The sequence below is a fragment of the Emiliania huxleyi genome (assembly GCF_000372725.1).
Source record: "Emiliania huxleyi CCMP1516 chromosome Unknown EMIHUscaffold_16, whole genome shotgun sequence".
In the NCBI taxonomy this organism is placed as follows: domain Eukaryota; phylum Haptophyta; order Isochrysidales; family Noelaerhabdaceae; genus Emiliania; species Emiliania huxleyi.
The window spans coordinates 1,141,223-1,155,874 of NW_005200982.1; the positions used below are offsets into that span (position 1 = coordinate 1,141,223).

Genomic DNA, 14,652 nt, shown 5'->3' on the forward strand with positions numbered 1-14,652 from the left:
GGGGGCGGGGAGGGGAGGGACCCCCTCGGGACATCTCGGGTCAGTCTCGGGGCACGCTCGGGCGGTCCTGGCGGTAGGCGCGAGGCTGGTGGGGCCCTCTCTCCGCGGAGCAGTGGGGCCGGCTGCTGGCGGTGGGGCGGGGCCACGTGGTGGTCGGGGAGGACGTGCATGAGGGGGGGGGCGAGGCTGCGGCGTGGCTGCTCGCGACCGTGCGCGAGATGCTCTTCGGAGGCGCCGCCGCCGACGCTGACCTCGGGCAATCTCGGGGGATCTCGCCTCATCTCGGGACGGTTGGCTGTCTGGAGGCGCCGGCGACGCGGGGCAGGGCGGCGCTGCGGCCGAGCTCGATCTCAGTCTGAGCCTCGAGGGCAGCGCGGCTCGGGCCACTCCTCGGCCTCCTCTCAACGTCCTCCTCTCGACGCCCTCTCGCGTCGCCTGGCCGTAGGCCTTCCTCTCGGCTCGCTCGACCTCGGGCAACCTCGGGCAGTCTCTCGACCTCACCTCGGCCCCTCTCGAGCAGGCCTCGGTCTCGACTCGCTCGACCTCATCTCCCTCGCACACCGCCTCGGCGCGAGGACGGGCCGCCTCGTCTCTGTCGCCGACCTACAGGCGCAGCACCCCTCCCTCGCGCCCGAGCTTGCCCGAGATCACCCGAGATCACCCGAGATTCACCGAGATTGACTGAGATCACCCGAGATTGCCCAAGATGGCCCGTGATCACCCAAGATTATCCGAGATTACCCGAGATTGCCCGAGCTTTTCCCGAGCTCGCCCGAGCTCACCCGAGCTCACCCGAGATGCAGGCGCAGCCTTCCCTCGCCGCGCTCGTCGCATCGCTCTCTGCCGGCGCCGCTGCGCCAGAGGGAGACGCCGCCCCGCACGCTGCCGCCGCCGGCGGCGGCGGCGAGGCCGCGCTGTCGGACGCGGCGCCGCCGCCGGCCGACGCGGCGATGAGGGGTCGGGCCCCGGATCTGCTGGCTCGCGAGGTGTCGCGGCGGCGTGTGCTCTGCCTGCACGGCTTCCGGGCGAGTGGAGACATGCTCGCCCTCTCGCTCGGCCCGCTCACCCGCTCGCTCGCCGGGACGTACGACTTTACCTTTGTCGACGCGCCGACCGCCGCCAGCGGGCCTGCAGAGCCGGGCGTGCCGGAGGGGCTCCTCGGCTACGAGTGGTGGGGCGACCCGGGAGGAGGGTGGCGGCGGGGCGGGGCGGCCCTCTCGCGCAAGTCGCTTCCCCGACGCTTCTCGGAGCTTTCCTGTAGGAGCGTACGACACGGCGTGGCGGCCAGCCTACGAGCACGGCTTCGACGTGGCGATGGCGCGCCTCGCCGCGCTCGCCGCAGGCGGAAGGGGCGGGAGCGGCGAGGGCGGCGAGGGCGGCGAGGGCGGCGAGGGCGGCGGCGCCTTCGACGGCGTCATCGGCTTCAGCCAGGGCGCGGCGATGGCGCTGCTTGTGCCCGGCGCTCGGTGGGCCGTCCTCCTCTCCGCCATCCCTCCGCCGCGGGGGCGCGGGCCGTCGACCGGCCGCAGGGACGCGCGGCCGTCGCTGCACGTGTACGACGCCGCCGAGCCGCACGCGCATTTGTGCCGGCGGGTGGAGGCGTCGTTTGAGGGCCCGGCCGTGGTGCGCCACGGGGAGGGGCACGCCGTGCCGCGCGCCGAGGCGGCGACGCGGGAGATGGTGCGGTTCGTGGAGCGCGTGTGAGCGCAGGGGCTAGTTCCAGTTCACTCTGACACGCTAATCTTGAAAACGTCCAACGGAGCTCCGTGTTGCTTCCTGATACGATGCCGGGCGTGGTGGTGCTAAGGCGACTGTGCACAGGCAAGAATGGCGACTGTGCACAGGTTACTATCGTCGGGCGCTCGTCTCCGAACGAACGAATCTGGGCGAACTTCGACCGCCGCCACAGCTCGCCACGAGCACGAAGCGTTAGCGACAAAAGCTTCCGAGCTCCGCGCGTGGGGCCTTTACAGTAGGGGCCTAGCTAGAGAACACACACACGAGGCAAGACTCTCTCGCTGCCGTCTGGGCTCGAAAGAAATCGCGATCAATACTGGAGGCACGCTCATGACATCTCGCTGGCAAAGATGCGGATCTATTTTGTTTTAATCGAAAAGCGGAGAGGATTTCCCCTTTTTCATGCGTCCCTAACACTTACAGTGACGTACATGGGTCACGGTACAGTCGCTGCCTCGCGCTGGATTTCATTCACGAGCGTATATGCGCGCGAGAGTTCAACAGTAGTACGACAGGCTCAGGCCGCCAGGAGGCGCGCCACGAGCGCTGCTTTGACGCCGGTGGTGGCCAAGCCGAGGCGCTCGCACTCGCTCCTCAGCTCTGCGACCCGCATGGCCTTGTACCGCTTCTCTGCGGCCGCCTTGTCCTCGCTCGCGCCTGGCATTACGCAAACACACCGCTCCGCACCTCGCTCGCCCTCGAAGGACTGCACCTTGCCGTCGGCAAACACCGTGCGCACCCTCCGCTCCGCACGTTTCCCACCCTCGTAGTACTTCACAGTGCCGTCGGGATACTCCGCGCGCACCTTCCGCTCCGCGCCTTTTTCGCCCTCGTAGTGCTGCACCTCGCCGTCGAGAAACTCCTTGCGCACCATCCGCTCCGCGCCCCGCTCACCCTCAAAGTGCCCAACGGCGCCCTCGGCACTCACCGCGCGCACCATCCGCTCCGCACCGTTCTCGCCCTCGTAGTACCGCACCTCGCCGTCGGCAAACACCGTGCGCACCCTCCGCTCCGCACGTTTCCCACCCTCGTAGTACTTCACAGTGCCGTCGGGATACTCCGCGCGCACCTTCCGCTCCGCGCCTTTTTCGCCCTCGTAGTGCTGCACCTCGCCGTCGAGAAACTCCTTGCGCACTTTCCGCTCCGCACGTTTCCCACCCGCGTAGTACGTCACAGTGCCGCTTGCAAACTCAGCGCGCACCTTCCGCTCCGCGCCTTTCTCACCCTCGTAGTACTGCACGTTGCCGTCGGCCAGCTCGACGCGCACCATCCGCTCCGCGCCTCGCCCGCCCTCGTAGTGCTGCACCATGCCGGACTGCAAGAGGCGTCGCCGCAGACTCGCGCCATTCTCATCGCCACGCCGCAGTCTCCAGTATTCGGCGCGACTCGCGCCAGCACCCGTCACTTCCGACGAGAGGCGGAGCGCCGGGCTCACCCTCGCAAGCCACGGGAAGTGGTCGGCGCTGGCGCGGCGGTCGGCGGCGTATCTGCGGAGGATAACCTCATTGAGCGTTGCCGACACCGTGACGAAGGGGTCGGCGCAGCGGCGCTGGATGAGCAGCAGCCGCATCGCCACGGCGAAGAGGGGGTCCTTGAAGCGCGCCAGGCCGCTGCGTAGGGCGAGGAGGCCGAGGCGCGGCGACGCGAGGCTGAAGGCGGCGCAGTCGGAGAAGTCGTCGACGCCCTCGAGGATGCGGAGGTGCAGCTCCGGCGGCAGCTCGCCCAGCCAGTCCGTGGGCGGGGCGGTGGCGTCGGTGCGTGCGCGGGGCGAGCGCGACATTGCGCTACAGAAAGGTGCAGAAAGAAAGAATTTAAAAAAAAAACTTCAGCTACGCAAAAGCATGCGCGACACTCTTTCGTGCCACTCGCTCGCGGGTGCGCGGGGCATGGCCTCCCGCGCGGCTCGCGCTCACTCGGCCTGCCTCCGCCTCACGGCTGGCTGAACACGCCATGGGTCCGCCTGGTGCGGCGCTGCTCGCTCGCTGCGCTGCAGAAAGCTGCGAGAAGCAGGGTGGCCTCCCGAGCTTGAGCATGGCGCAGCGCGGCTGCTGGTGCTCGAGGGCGGCCGTGCAGTGGCGTGAGGGCCTGATTGGTGGTGACCTCGTGCCGCTTCAGCGTGCGCAGCATGCTCCCTCACCCGGTGCTGAGACATGCTGGTGGGCGACTGGCGCCAGCTTCTCAGTGCTGTCCCTGGCGTTGTGCAGCATGTCGCAATACTCCTGCTGCGCTGACCGGCGCGCGGGGCGCGTCGTGCCGCGAGTGGAGCGAGAGGCTCGAGGCGCGCGGCTGTCGGTCAACCCTGCGGCGCATGCGCGCCGCCAAGGCTGCTCGACAGGCGACTGGCATTGTGGCGACGCGGTCGCCGTTACTCCAACTTTGCTTTGCCGATCAAAAGCGCCCGTCCTTTGCTTTTTAGCCGCCGAAATTTAGCTGGCTGTTTTTTCTTTATAGGCGTCTGCAACTTCCAAGCTGCGTATTCTTCTTGTATTATCGTCGAGTAGTGCAGGTACTCCGTGGGGGCAGTATGTATTCTTGTAAGATGTGCGTATTCTCGTCTCACTGGCTCCGAGTAGAAAAAGAAAGAAAACATGTTAGTCGAGTGTTTACTAGCTCCGAGTAGAGGGGGCGTTCTGCTGCTAGGGGAAACCTGGAGCGCGGAGCTAACCCTCGGAGACCCGTGTTTACTTTAAGGCCCTTGCCCTGCGAACGCGCACCCCCGGGGCTAGGGCTCTCTAGCCCGTAACCCGATACCGATCATCCGGCCCGCTGGATGCGCTTCTCAGCTCACCGGCCCTGGATGTGAGGTTGCCGACTGCACTCCAAGTGCTCCAAATACCACAACTCTCTCTCACAGCACACAGGCTCGACACAGGTGCGAACTGGCGCGTGCTAGTACAATCACCGGCACACCACCGGAGCCGCCTAAGCGACTCCGTTAAGAACGGCAATGCACTTAGCTCCGTGCACAATGCCGCTGTCCCCGCACGCTAGCTCGTTCACCGTCTGCCACGCCACGGCGGTGTGGAGAACGACAGACAAGCGCTGCATCTGCAGCCCGTGCCAGTTCTTGGTGGTCCATGTGACCTCATCGAGGTGCTGAGCGTGCGAAAGTTTGTTACTCAGCTGGTCCGCCGCCTGCCGAAGAATTCTGCGGACGCCGTCCCCGAAGCCGCCGAACGTCTCGAAGTCGAGCAAACGCAGGTCGCAATTCTTCTCCCGCGCGAACCGGTACTCGCCCTTCTCGTAGCGGGCCGTCACAGGTGCCCCCGCCTCCGCCTCCCCCTCGCTCTCCCCCTCCTCCTCTTCCGCCGCCGCCGCCTCCGCCTCTGCATCCTCCGCCTCCCTCCCCCCCTCCCCCCCCCCTCCCGGCCGCGGCCATGCAGCATGCCCTAACACTAAGTCGAGCAGCGCCCGCTCGGTGTTGCCGAAGGCGACAAAAGCCCCCTTCCAGCCGAGCCGATCGCCACCCTTGCACGCAAGCGAGCTCGTCAGTTTCAAGTCGCCAACGAGGCGTACATGCCCTTTGCCGATGTTCGCCGCCGCCACGTCAGGTTGTTTTGGGTTACTGTAACTGAGGTGTGCAGTCGGCTCCATCTCGATGAGCATGCCCCACGCCGAGCGAAGGGTCTTGACGAGTCGTTTGAGCAGGTATTTGTGTCGTGTCGCGTGCTTCGCACGCGGGTTGACCATTGCGGCATCGCCGAGTTCTTCGTGCGGCTTGCCGTTTGGCGCCTTCTTGCCCGCCTCCACCGCCTGGCAGGCAACATCGAGCGGGAGGCCGAGGCGGCGCTGAACTGTAATGCGCATCGCCAACGTCTCCATCTTCATATCATCCCGCATGGGGATCGCATTCAGGAAGGCGCCAGCCCCCTCCTGGCTGACTGCGACGAACCGAATCGCCTCGCGCCAGCACTTGTGGTTCTTGCACCTGCCAGTCTTGTAGCGGCCGCCTTCCCATCAATCAATCAATCGAGGGGCACCGTGGAGCCGGGGGAGGGGGGGGGGGGGGGGGCGCCCAGGTTGCGAAAAGGGACAGAATTTCCCGTTTCGTGTGTGGTGTGTCTAACACTTCCGGTGAGTCACATGCTCATGGTACAGGTCGCTGGCTCGCTGCCTCGCTCGCCCTCGCGCTGCAGTGCCGCTGCGGCTGGAGCGATTTCATTCATGCGACCGTATATGCGCGCGAGAGTTCAACCCGGGAGTACAGGCTCAGGCCGCCAGGAGGCGCGCCACGAGCGCTGCTTTGACGCCGGTGGTGGCCAAGCCGAGGCGCTCCTCAGCTATGCGACCCGCATGGCCTTGTACGCCGCCTTGTCTTCGCTCGCGCCCGCCTAGTGCACACAACGCTCCGCGCCTTTGTCGCCCTCGTAGTGCTGCACGTTGCCGTTGGCAAACTCAACGCGCACCATCCGCTCCGCGCCTCGCTCGCCCTCGTAGTACTGTACGCCGCCGCGAAGCACCACGTCTAAGGTACCATACTTGACCCCCCCCTTTGTGTTTTTCGTGCCAAACCAGCGCGATCTCGGCGGCGCTGCTCTCGCAGGGGCATCATGCGCTCCCGGGGCCGCCCGACGGCGCGGGCCTCTTGCTGATGGACCCAGCCGAGGTGCCCAACCAGTCGGAGTGGCGCTGACGCGCTGCGGCGACCACCAGCCAGCTTTTCAGCGCGGTCGAGGACGGTGCGCCGAAAGAGTAGACAGTCTCCGGTCCATCCGGAATTTTGTCGTTTTAGTTAGCACTGCTGCTGCAGACAGGGCCCGCGTGACCCCATGCCCTTCCCGGATCCAGCTCGCTGAGGTGTGACGTCACCCCGATGACCGCCCATAGGTGGCTGATCGAAGCGCCACTCATCGCTGCTTTCGCGCGCCTGCTCCACAGAGGGCTCCTGCGGCTCTCCCTCGTCGCGTAACCGCCGCCGACATCATGTGCTCGGTCGTCCCCGCCGGCGCGGAGCTGCGCCACGTCGAATTGTTCGGTGGCTCGACCGCCGGCGCGCCCACCCTCGCCTCCTGCGCGCCTCACACCCAGTATTTTCCTCGCGCGCGGCCGACAAAGTAGGCACACGACCACCTCCCTCCCACTCACCCCCCCCCCCACGATGCACGGCCCGTCCACTCTCGCCGGCAAGGCACACGGAACGCCCAATTTGGGCTGGAAATGCCGCCGCCACGGGTTGGTGGCGCCCTCGGCAGCGGGGCAGCGCCACGCCGCGCAAACTTGCGCGACAAACTTGCGACCTCTGTCCCTCGTATTCACCCCAGATTTTGCCCTATCCAGGCTCACCCGGTACCGCGAGCGGCGAGCCGCGCCAAGTTAGCTCCATTTCCGACAAGTTCATCCCGCCCGAACGCCGATCTTCGGCCGTCTGGAGGCCCAGGACGGGGCCTGGGACCGGCCAGGTGTGGATTCTCCACGGCGCTGCGGTGTATCTGCGCGCCCATGGCGCGTTCAGGGGTGTGCCTGAGGCGTGTTGACTGCGGGGCGCCGCGATAGCGCGGCGCCGACGATTGTGTCAGCTCACTGTCACACCGTCGACACGGTCACAGTGTGTGTGCAGTGCGTCCACTCCGGCGACCGTGACGCCGTCGGTTCTCGCCTATACCGGCTAGTGTGGAGCTCTCAGTGTGGTTGCGTGTTGTACTAGTGATGCTGCACTAGGCGGCCCGTTTTTAGCAAAAAGCAGATACCACATCGCGTGTGGTCGTCGAAAAACCGCATGTTCGCCCGTCTGGGACCTCTTCGTACGGCTCCAAAAACCGCTCCTTAACGACAACTACGCGGCCCGGCGGTCGATCTGCGCCTTCTCAGCGGTGGAGGGGATGTGGGCGGTACGTGCGAACCGCGTGGTGCTGCGATGGCTTGACGAGTGCGACTCCCAGCGTCGACTTTTTGACCCCACGGAGCCTCTGCTGCTCCGGGGGGGGGGTCTGCAGACCACCCGGCCGAACTTCAGAGTCGCGGTGCTCCTCAAATACGGCTCAAACGCCCACGATGTTGTGGAGGGGACATATGCTGATGATCCCGGCCCGATTGGTTCGCTCAGAAAGCTTCTGGGCGATCGTTAAGGTTCGCTCCCCGCACACCGGCTGGGAGCCTGGGTACCCTAGAAGTGTAACTAAAAGGGTGGGCCACAAGCCTCCCCCTCCTTGAGCGGCCTTGGCGGGAAACCTCCCTTGAGCGAGAAGGCGACGCCTGCGGCGAGGAGCGTGAAGAGGAGGTGCGTGTGGAGAAGCTAACGGCGCGAAAGCCACCTCTGCTGAGCGTGTCGGCCCTGTTGGCAGTACCGGGCGCGAGAGAAGCAACGTGCCGCTTCAGCTGGTCGACTGTGTGTGTGTGTGGTTCGCCTTGATGACCGCCTGTTCACAACCGCGCGCTGTGAAGAGACGCCGTTCACAGCATGTCGGGCCGCCAGCCGTGAAGAGGACCTTGCTTCCGTCCGCAATGCGGACCTACAGCAGCACCAATTAACACTAATTAGCACACCTTTTTAGGTTGGTTAGATAGAAAAGATGAACAACAGTCAGGCTCGGACTGGACACCAACACGGTATGGGTGGACGCTGGACAGATGATGACGGCACGCACGAGCGACACACAGACACAAACAAGCTCACAAGACACACAGCCAGCTGGCTGCCACACACCCTGAGTTGGCGTACACATAACTCAGGGCCACATTCTTCCTGTCGCCCCCCCCCAGCACTCCAAGGTGCCAAGAGAAACAAACAAGGGCACAACATCACAACAGACGACAGGAGTAACATGCGAGGCTAGAGCAGCTTGCTCCACCTCTAGCAATCTCGCCGGCCGGCGAGGCACGGACGAGACCGTGTGTGGGGTCTAGTGAGGTGTCTATGGACGCCCTCCTCAGAGGCTAGCTGCCTACTGCTAGCCTTATCTCGCACTCACGGGCAGTGACAATTCAATGGGTGAGTGTTTACGAGCAGAGGTGCGTGGGCTAAATCTAGGCCGCACGTCGTGGCACTATGACGAAGTTAGACGTGCGGCCGCAGCGCGCCCGCCGCAGGCTCGGCGGTGCGCGCGTGTTAGCGAGAAAGTTGCGGGTAGAGCCATGCCCGACTTTTCGAAGGTGAGGCCTCTGCGACGAGTGCCAGCCACGCTGCGGAGCCACGCCCTTCGAGCCGCGTCCCGTCGGCACCGTCCCCCTGAGTGCGTCCCGCCTTGGCGGCACACACTCTCGACGAGGACAGTTTTCCGGCCTACGGGAACGTGTCGCGCGCCGGCGACGGTTGCGGCGTGGTGGTTTTGAGTACGAAGCGAAGATGGCACGACCACCGCCCTGCATCGCAGACCGGGCAAGGAGGGGCCAGCTCCCGTTCCGCGGAACAGGAGATCGTCCCCCTCCCCCGGCCTGAGCAGCTACGGGTGGAAGGCACCCCTTGAGTCGAGGGCGGCGCGACCATTGCCGCTCTCCAAAGGAGCCTCTTGCACGCCGGGCGGGAGGGTGGGTCGGCGGCAGCGTTGGCGAGGCGGCGGCGCGGGTGGCAGTGGCGAGCAGGGCGGCGGTGCGGGTGGGCGGGAGGCGGCCCCAACGGTGGCGGTGGTGGCCGGGCCATCGGCGGCGGGCGGCGCGGCGGTTGGGGCGGCAGCGGGGCAACGCTGCGAGGTGGTAAGGGAGGAGGGTGGGGGGCTCGCCTGCGCTCTCGACCCGCGAGAGCCGGCCCGCGTGAGCCGGTGCCGTCCTGCCCTCGAACGCGACGGGGGGCGCCCTCCTGCCGCAAGCGGCGGCTGGCCGCCACCTCAAAGGAGCCTCATGCACGCAAAACACGCTCGCCTGAAGGGGGGGGTGATGCAGGGGGGAGAAGATGAGGGCGTCACCGAGCGGGTGGTGCTGCCGCGAAGTTGGTGGGCGGGGCATGGATGCACCTCAAATACGAGCGAGTAGCGGGAAGACCGCCCGCTACTCCGGCGGGAGATTGCTCCCCCGCCGCCCCTGGGTCATCCCGAGTGACCTCGCAGCCCACGCCGTGAGGCGCTGCTGTCAGGGAGAATGTTGGGGCGCGTGCGAAGCCGCTGGGAAAAGACTGCCAGGAGCCCAGGAGCGGCCGGAGCCGGCGGGCGCCGCCGCCGTCGCCCAGCTGGCCCGCTCTGCACGGCACGTGCACGCGCGCGCGCCAAAGCAGCCCGTTCCTGGGTCTCATTGGGGCTGGGTTCGAAGAGGATCACGAGGAGGGCGATGACGAGCACCTCCGTGTCGCTGGCGCGGTCGTTGCCGGACTCGACGAACCTCTCGCCCGTGGACGGGGTGGCAGGCAGAAGTTTTTCTCCTGCGCAGGCGCGCGAGCGAGCGTCAGCGCGCCGAGGGCCATAACGTGAGAGAACGTGATCTGTGGCCGCGCGCACCGGGTCGGCCAGAAAGAGCATCGCCGAGGGAAGCGACGAGCGCCCGGGGAGCACGGGGGAGCGCCGCGTCCGAGCCCCAGGTCTGCCCAAGTACCTATCCACCATCCTGGACATGTTCAGGTCCAAGCTGCCATGGCCGACTCGGGGTACCCCGCGCGACCCGGGCGACTCGATGGCCGCCGCCGCGGCGGCGGCGTCCGGCGCGCCCGGCTGCAACTCCATCGCCAGGGCCAAGCAGTCCGGGCCCTGAGGCCCCCAAGCAGTGCAAACATCCATCGCTTCCATCCCTCGAGGAGCGATCTACCGGTTGTCACCGTCATCATAGACGCCGAACGAAAACGCCTCTCAAACGCCTCGAGATTCAGTTTGGGTTTGGGTTTGGGGCTTTGAAAATGAATGTTTAAGTGGACCATTTCACCCACTACCCTCTACCGCCAGACCGCAGATAAAGTACTCTACGGCGCCGTTCCTCTCCCAGAGTCCCCTCTCCACCGTCCGACGGTCCCCGCACTTCCCCTGGGAGAAGCCGCTTTTGGGGTTTGGGCTTTTTTTTGGACGGACGGTGGAGAGCTGCACGCTGCCTCCGCCTTAGCCGCCCACTTTTGCCAACCTCAGGGGGCCCCCCCCCCCCCCCCCTCCCCCCGCCGCCCCCTCGCCGCCGCCGCCGCCGCCGCCCCTTCCCCCCCTTGCGGGGCTCTGTGTGGACGGCGCCTCCCTCTCATCAACGGCAACTCAGTCGCCCACCTGCCACGGCGTGCCGCCCGCCGCCGCCGGCGCGTACGGCTGGAAGGGCGGGTGGCCTAGATTAATAACACACGAGCTGCAGTCATCCCACCAGTGACGAATCGTTAACGTTTCACCGAATGCCGCTGGCGAAGGGGGGCGGGTGGCCTTCCATGGCTGCGAGCGAGTGGTGCGGCTGGCCGTTCGCGACGGAGCACTGCGCGGCCTGATTAATTAATGAGCTCATTAGTCATTCATTACGGGCCCGCGGGGCTGGCCGGGACCCGGAGCAGTGTGTGCGCGGCCTGCAGCGCGGTGGCGGCATACGGAGAGGCGAGGAAAGAGTCGCTCATCGCCAGCGGCGGCGGCTCCGCGCCCGAAGGCATGCCCGGCTGGTGCACGCCGCAGGAAGGCGGCCAGGTAGGCCGCGGCTCGAAGTGCCCGACCCCCGCCGCTCCCCCCCCTGGCCCCGCGCCCCTCTTGGCGCGGCCTAGCCGCGGGAGCTCGAGCCGCTGCTCGCCTAATTAATTAGTAATGAACTCATTGCTTGAATGGCCTAGCCGCGGGAGCTCGAGCCGCTGCTCGCCTAAAGTAACAACTAACAATGGATCATTGACTGAACGGTGTGGCCGCGGGCGGATCAACTGCTCCGAGGCGCTGCTCGCCCAGATCCGGTGCAGGCCAGCGGCTATATCTCGGCTACATCTCGGCTATATCTCGGCTATATCTCGGCTGTATCTCGGCTATCTCCCGCCCGATCCGCTGAAGGCCAGCGGCGAAGCGAGCAGCGCCGCCTCCGCCATGGACGTGCGGAGCCGCTTCTGGGCGCGCAGCGCCGCCTGCTCCTCCTTGGCACTGCGCGGCGGGCCTTGCGGCGGAGTGGCGGCCTGCATGGCCGCGGGCGCCTCGTGCCGCTGCTGCCGCCACCACTGCTGCCACTGCGCAGTCTGCTGCGCCTGCCGCTGCGCCCACTGCTGACGCTGCCACTCCTCGTAGAAGTCTTCGCGCCTATAGCGAGGGAGGAGTAGCGCTGTGAGCTACGAATCACCGCCCCGCTGCCACGCCTCGTAGACATCTTCGCGCCCATCTTCCGCGGCGTCGGAGTACACAGGGCCGCCCTCGCCCGCCCCGCCGCGCCGCTCCCCGCCGCCCGCCGCCCTCCCGCCGCCCCTGCGTCGCTCCTTGCGGGTGCGCGGCTTGGCGGGGGAGGGCGCCGCGGCGAGGTAGTGCTGCGCCTGCTGCTGCGCGAGGCCGGCGGCCCATGTCTGCGTCGCGTCGTGCCGCGCCGCCTGGTCGTGGCGAAGACTGTCCTTGCTCGTGCATCTTGCTACTTCTCATCTAGCTGGTGTACCCGGTGGCGGAGAACCACTTCTAGACACTCTCGCGTTGAGACATCTTACCACTCTTCTCAATCTAGCGCAACTGGGCGGCTGGAAGCTTCTAGTTCCCCTCGGAGTCACGTCCTTCACTTCTAGCCGCCAGCCCCCACCCACCTGGTCGTGCAGCCGGCCCTCCTCGACCGCGTGTGCCTCGAGGCGAGCCTGCCAACCGCCCGCTGCATCTCTGAGATACAGCCGAGATACAGCCGAGATACAGCCGAGCCTGCCAGCCGCCCGCTGATAACCTCTCCGAGGTACAGCCGAGATGAGGTATCTGCCCAGATCTCGCCGAGATCTCGCCGAGGTATCTGCCGAGATCTCGCCGAGGTATGTGCCTGCGCCACCCGCTGCATGCCCGCCAGCTTTGTGTCGAGCGGGTCGGCGCCTGTTCACAGCTGCAAGTGTGAAGAGACGCTGTTCACACCATCATGCCCGCCAGCTTTGTGTCGAGCGGGTCGGCGCCTGTTCACACCCCGGCGAGCCGTGTGAACAGCGCCTCCCCTCACCCCCACCACCGCCCGCTCCCGCGTCTGGCGGGTCGGGCGCGCCACGCGGAAACATGGCGCCGCCGCCGTACGGCGCGCGCACCTGTTTTCACACAGCTGCAGGTGTGAAGAGACGCTGCTCACACCACCCCATGCGCCGCCCCCGCCACGGCGCGCGCACCCCCGCGCCGCTCTCCCCGCCCGCCATGGTCGCGAGCACCTCCGCAATCGGCTCTTGGCTGCACTTGCGCGCAATCGGCGCCGCGCCGACAGGCAGCACGCCGGCAGCGCCCGGGGAACTAGCCGCTGGGCAGCCGACACAAGCGGCGCCACCGACCGACCCGCCGCCAGCGAACACACCGCCGCACCCAGCGCCAGCCGCGCCGGCGGGGGCGGCGCCGCCGCCGCAGCAGGACGCCATGCGCGGCAGCGCCGAGGCGGGGGAGGCGGCGGCGGCGGCGGAGCAAGCGCGCCGGTCCTGCAGCGCGTCACGCTCCGTCGCTGTTGGGTGTGGTTTACCTCGCTAGGTGTGCTAGCGGACGGCCATTCGTTAGCTCTGCTCACTTGCAGCGCGGCGACAAGCTCCGTGCTGCCGCCGGGCGCCGCCGGGACGTCCTCGGCCTTGCCGTTGTCGACGACGCGCGCGGCCAGCAGCGCGGTTGGGGGAGGGAGGCCGGGGGCGGAGGCGGTGCAGGGCGCCTCCTTGGCGGCCAACGCCTGCATGGGAGATTGTGGGGAGATGGAGGGAGATATGGGGAGATTGTCTGTGGCTCCTCCTTGGCGGCCAACGCCTGCATGGGAGATTGTGGGGAGATGGAGGGAGATATGGGGAGATTGTCTGTGGCTCCTCCTTGGCGGCCAACGCCTGCATGGGAGATTGTGGGGAGATGGAGGGAGATATGGGGAGATTGTCTGTGCCTCCTCCTTGGCGGCCAACGCCTGCATGGGAGATTGTGGGGAGATGGAGGGAGATATGGGGAGATTGTCTGTGGCTCCTCCTTGGCTGCCGGCGCCTGCAGGGGAGATCGTGGGGGATTGTGGGAGATTGTAGGAGATTGTGGCTCCTCTCCTTGGCTGCCAGCGCCCGCATGGCGGCGCCGGCGCGCGGGGCGGCGCCGCTCTCGCCGGCCTCACGCGCGAGCTCCTCCTGTTGATTATCATCAACTAATCATTAATTAGTTATTAATTAACAGGCCTCACGCGCGAGCCCCTCCTGCAGCCGCATCCAGCGGTTGCGTATCGACGAGTCGGAGCGGTTGGGCAGCATCGCCGCGATCTTGCGCCACTTCAGGCCTGCTAATTAATCAATAAGTCTTAGTTACTAACTAATTAACATCTTCCCGACCTTGCGCCGCTTCAGGCCTGCTAATTAATCAATAAGTCTTAGTTACTAACTAATTAACATCGTCCCGACCTTGCGCCGCTTCAGGCCGTGCAGCTCGACCCCCTCCTCGATGGCGGCGTCCTCCTAATTAATAATTAATTCACGAATGGACAATCAATTCGCTCGACCCCCTCCTCGATGGCGGCGTCCTCCTAATTAATAATTAATTCACGAATGGACAATCAATTCGCTCGACCCCCTCCTCGATGGCGGCGTCCTCCTGCGCCGTCCAACGGGAGCGGCCATGCGCCGCGCCCGTGATGCGCGTCGACGGCACCTGCTCGCACGTGCAGGCGGCAGCGGTGGGTACTAGGTCATAGTACTAGGTCATAAAGCAGCCATCGTGAGCTACAGCATCCTCATGGCAGCATCTCCTCGTCGCGCAGCCATCGTCACGGCAGTCCCCATCACTCGAGTGTGTCCTTCCCTCGTCGCTAGTCCTCGTCGGCGGCACCTCGGCAGCAACCTCCACCATCATGCCACCCGTCGGGTTGTGCACCACCACCATCCCTACTACCATACCTCCAGAGTACCGAACCCAGTGCGGGTTCAGCCGCGTGGGTGGTGTGGTACCTTCGCCG

At 66.3% G+C, this 14,652-nt stretch overlaps 1 protein-coding gene across 1 annotated transcript; it reads right to left on the reverse strand.

Moving 5' to 3' along the window:
• Positions 1 to 2,169: 2,169 nt before the first annotated feature.
• Positions 2,170 to 3,320, reverse strand: EMIHUDRAFT_434138 (hypothetical protein). Its single transcript, XM_005785654.1, has one exon. It carries the CDS (start codon positions 3,305 to 3,307, stop codon positions 2,255 to 2,257), a length of 1,053 nt encoding a protein of 350 aa, XP_005785711.1. The 5' UTR covers positions 3,308 to 3,320; the 3' UTR covers positions 2,170 to 2,254.
• Between the last annotated feature and the right edge of the window lie 11,332 nt (positions 3,321 to 14,652).

Coding starts and splice junctions, on each gene's coding strand:
- EMIHUDRAFT_434138 (XM_005785654.1), bottom strand. CDS start 3,307: ATGCGGCTGCTGCTCATCCAGCGCCGCTGCGCCGACCCCTTCGTCACG.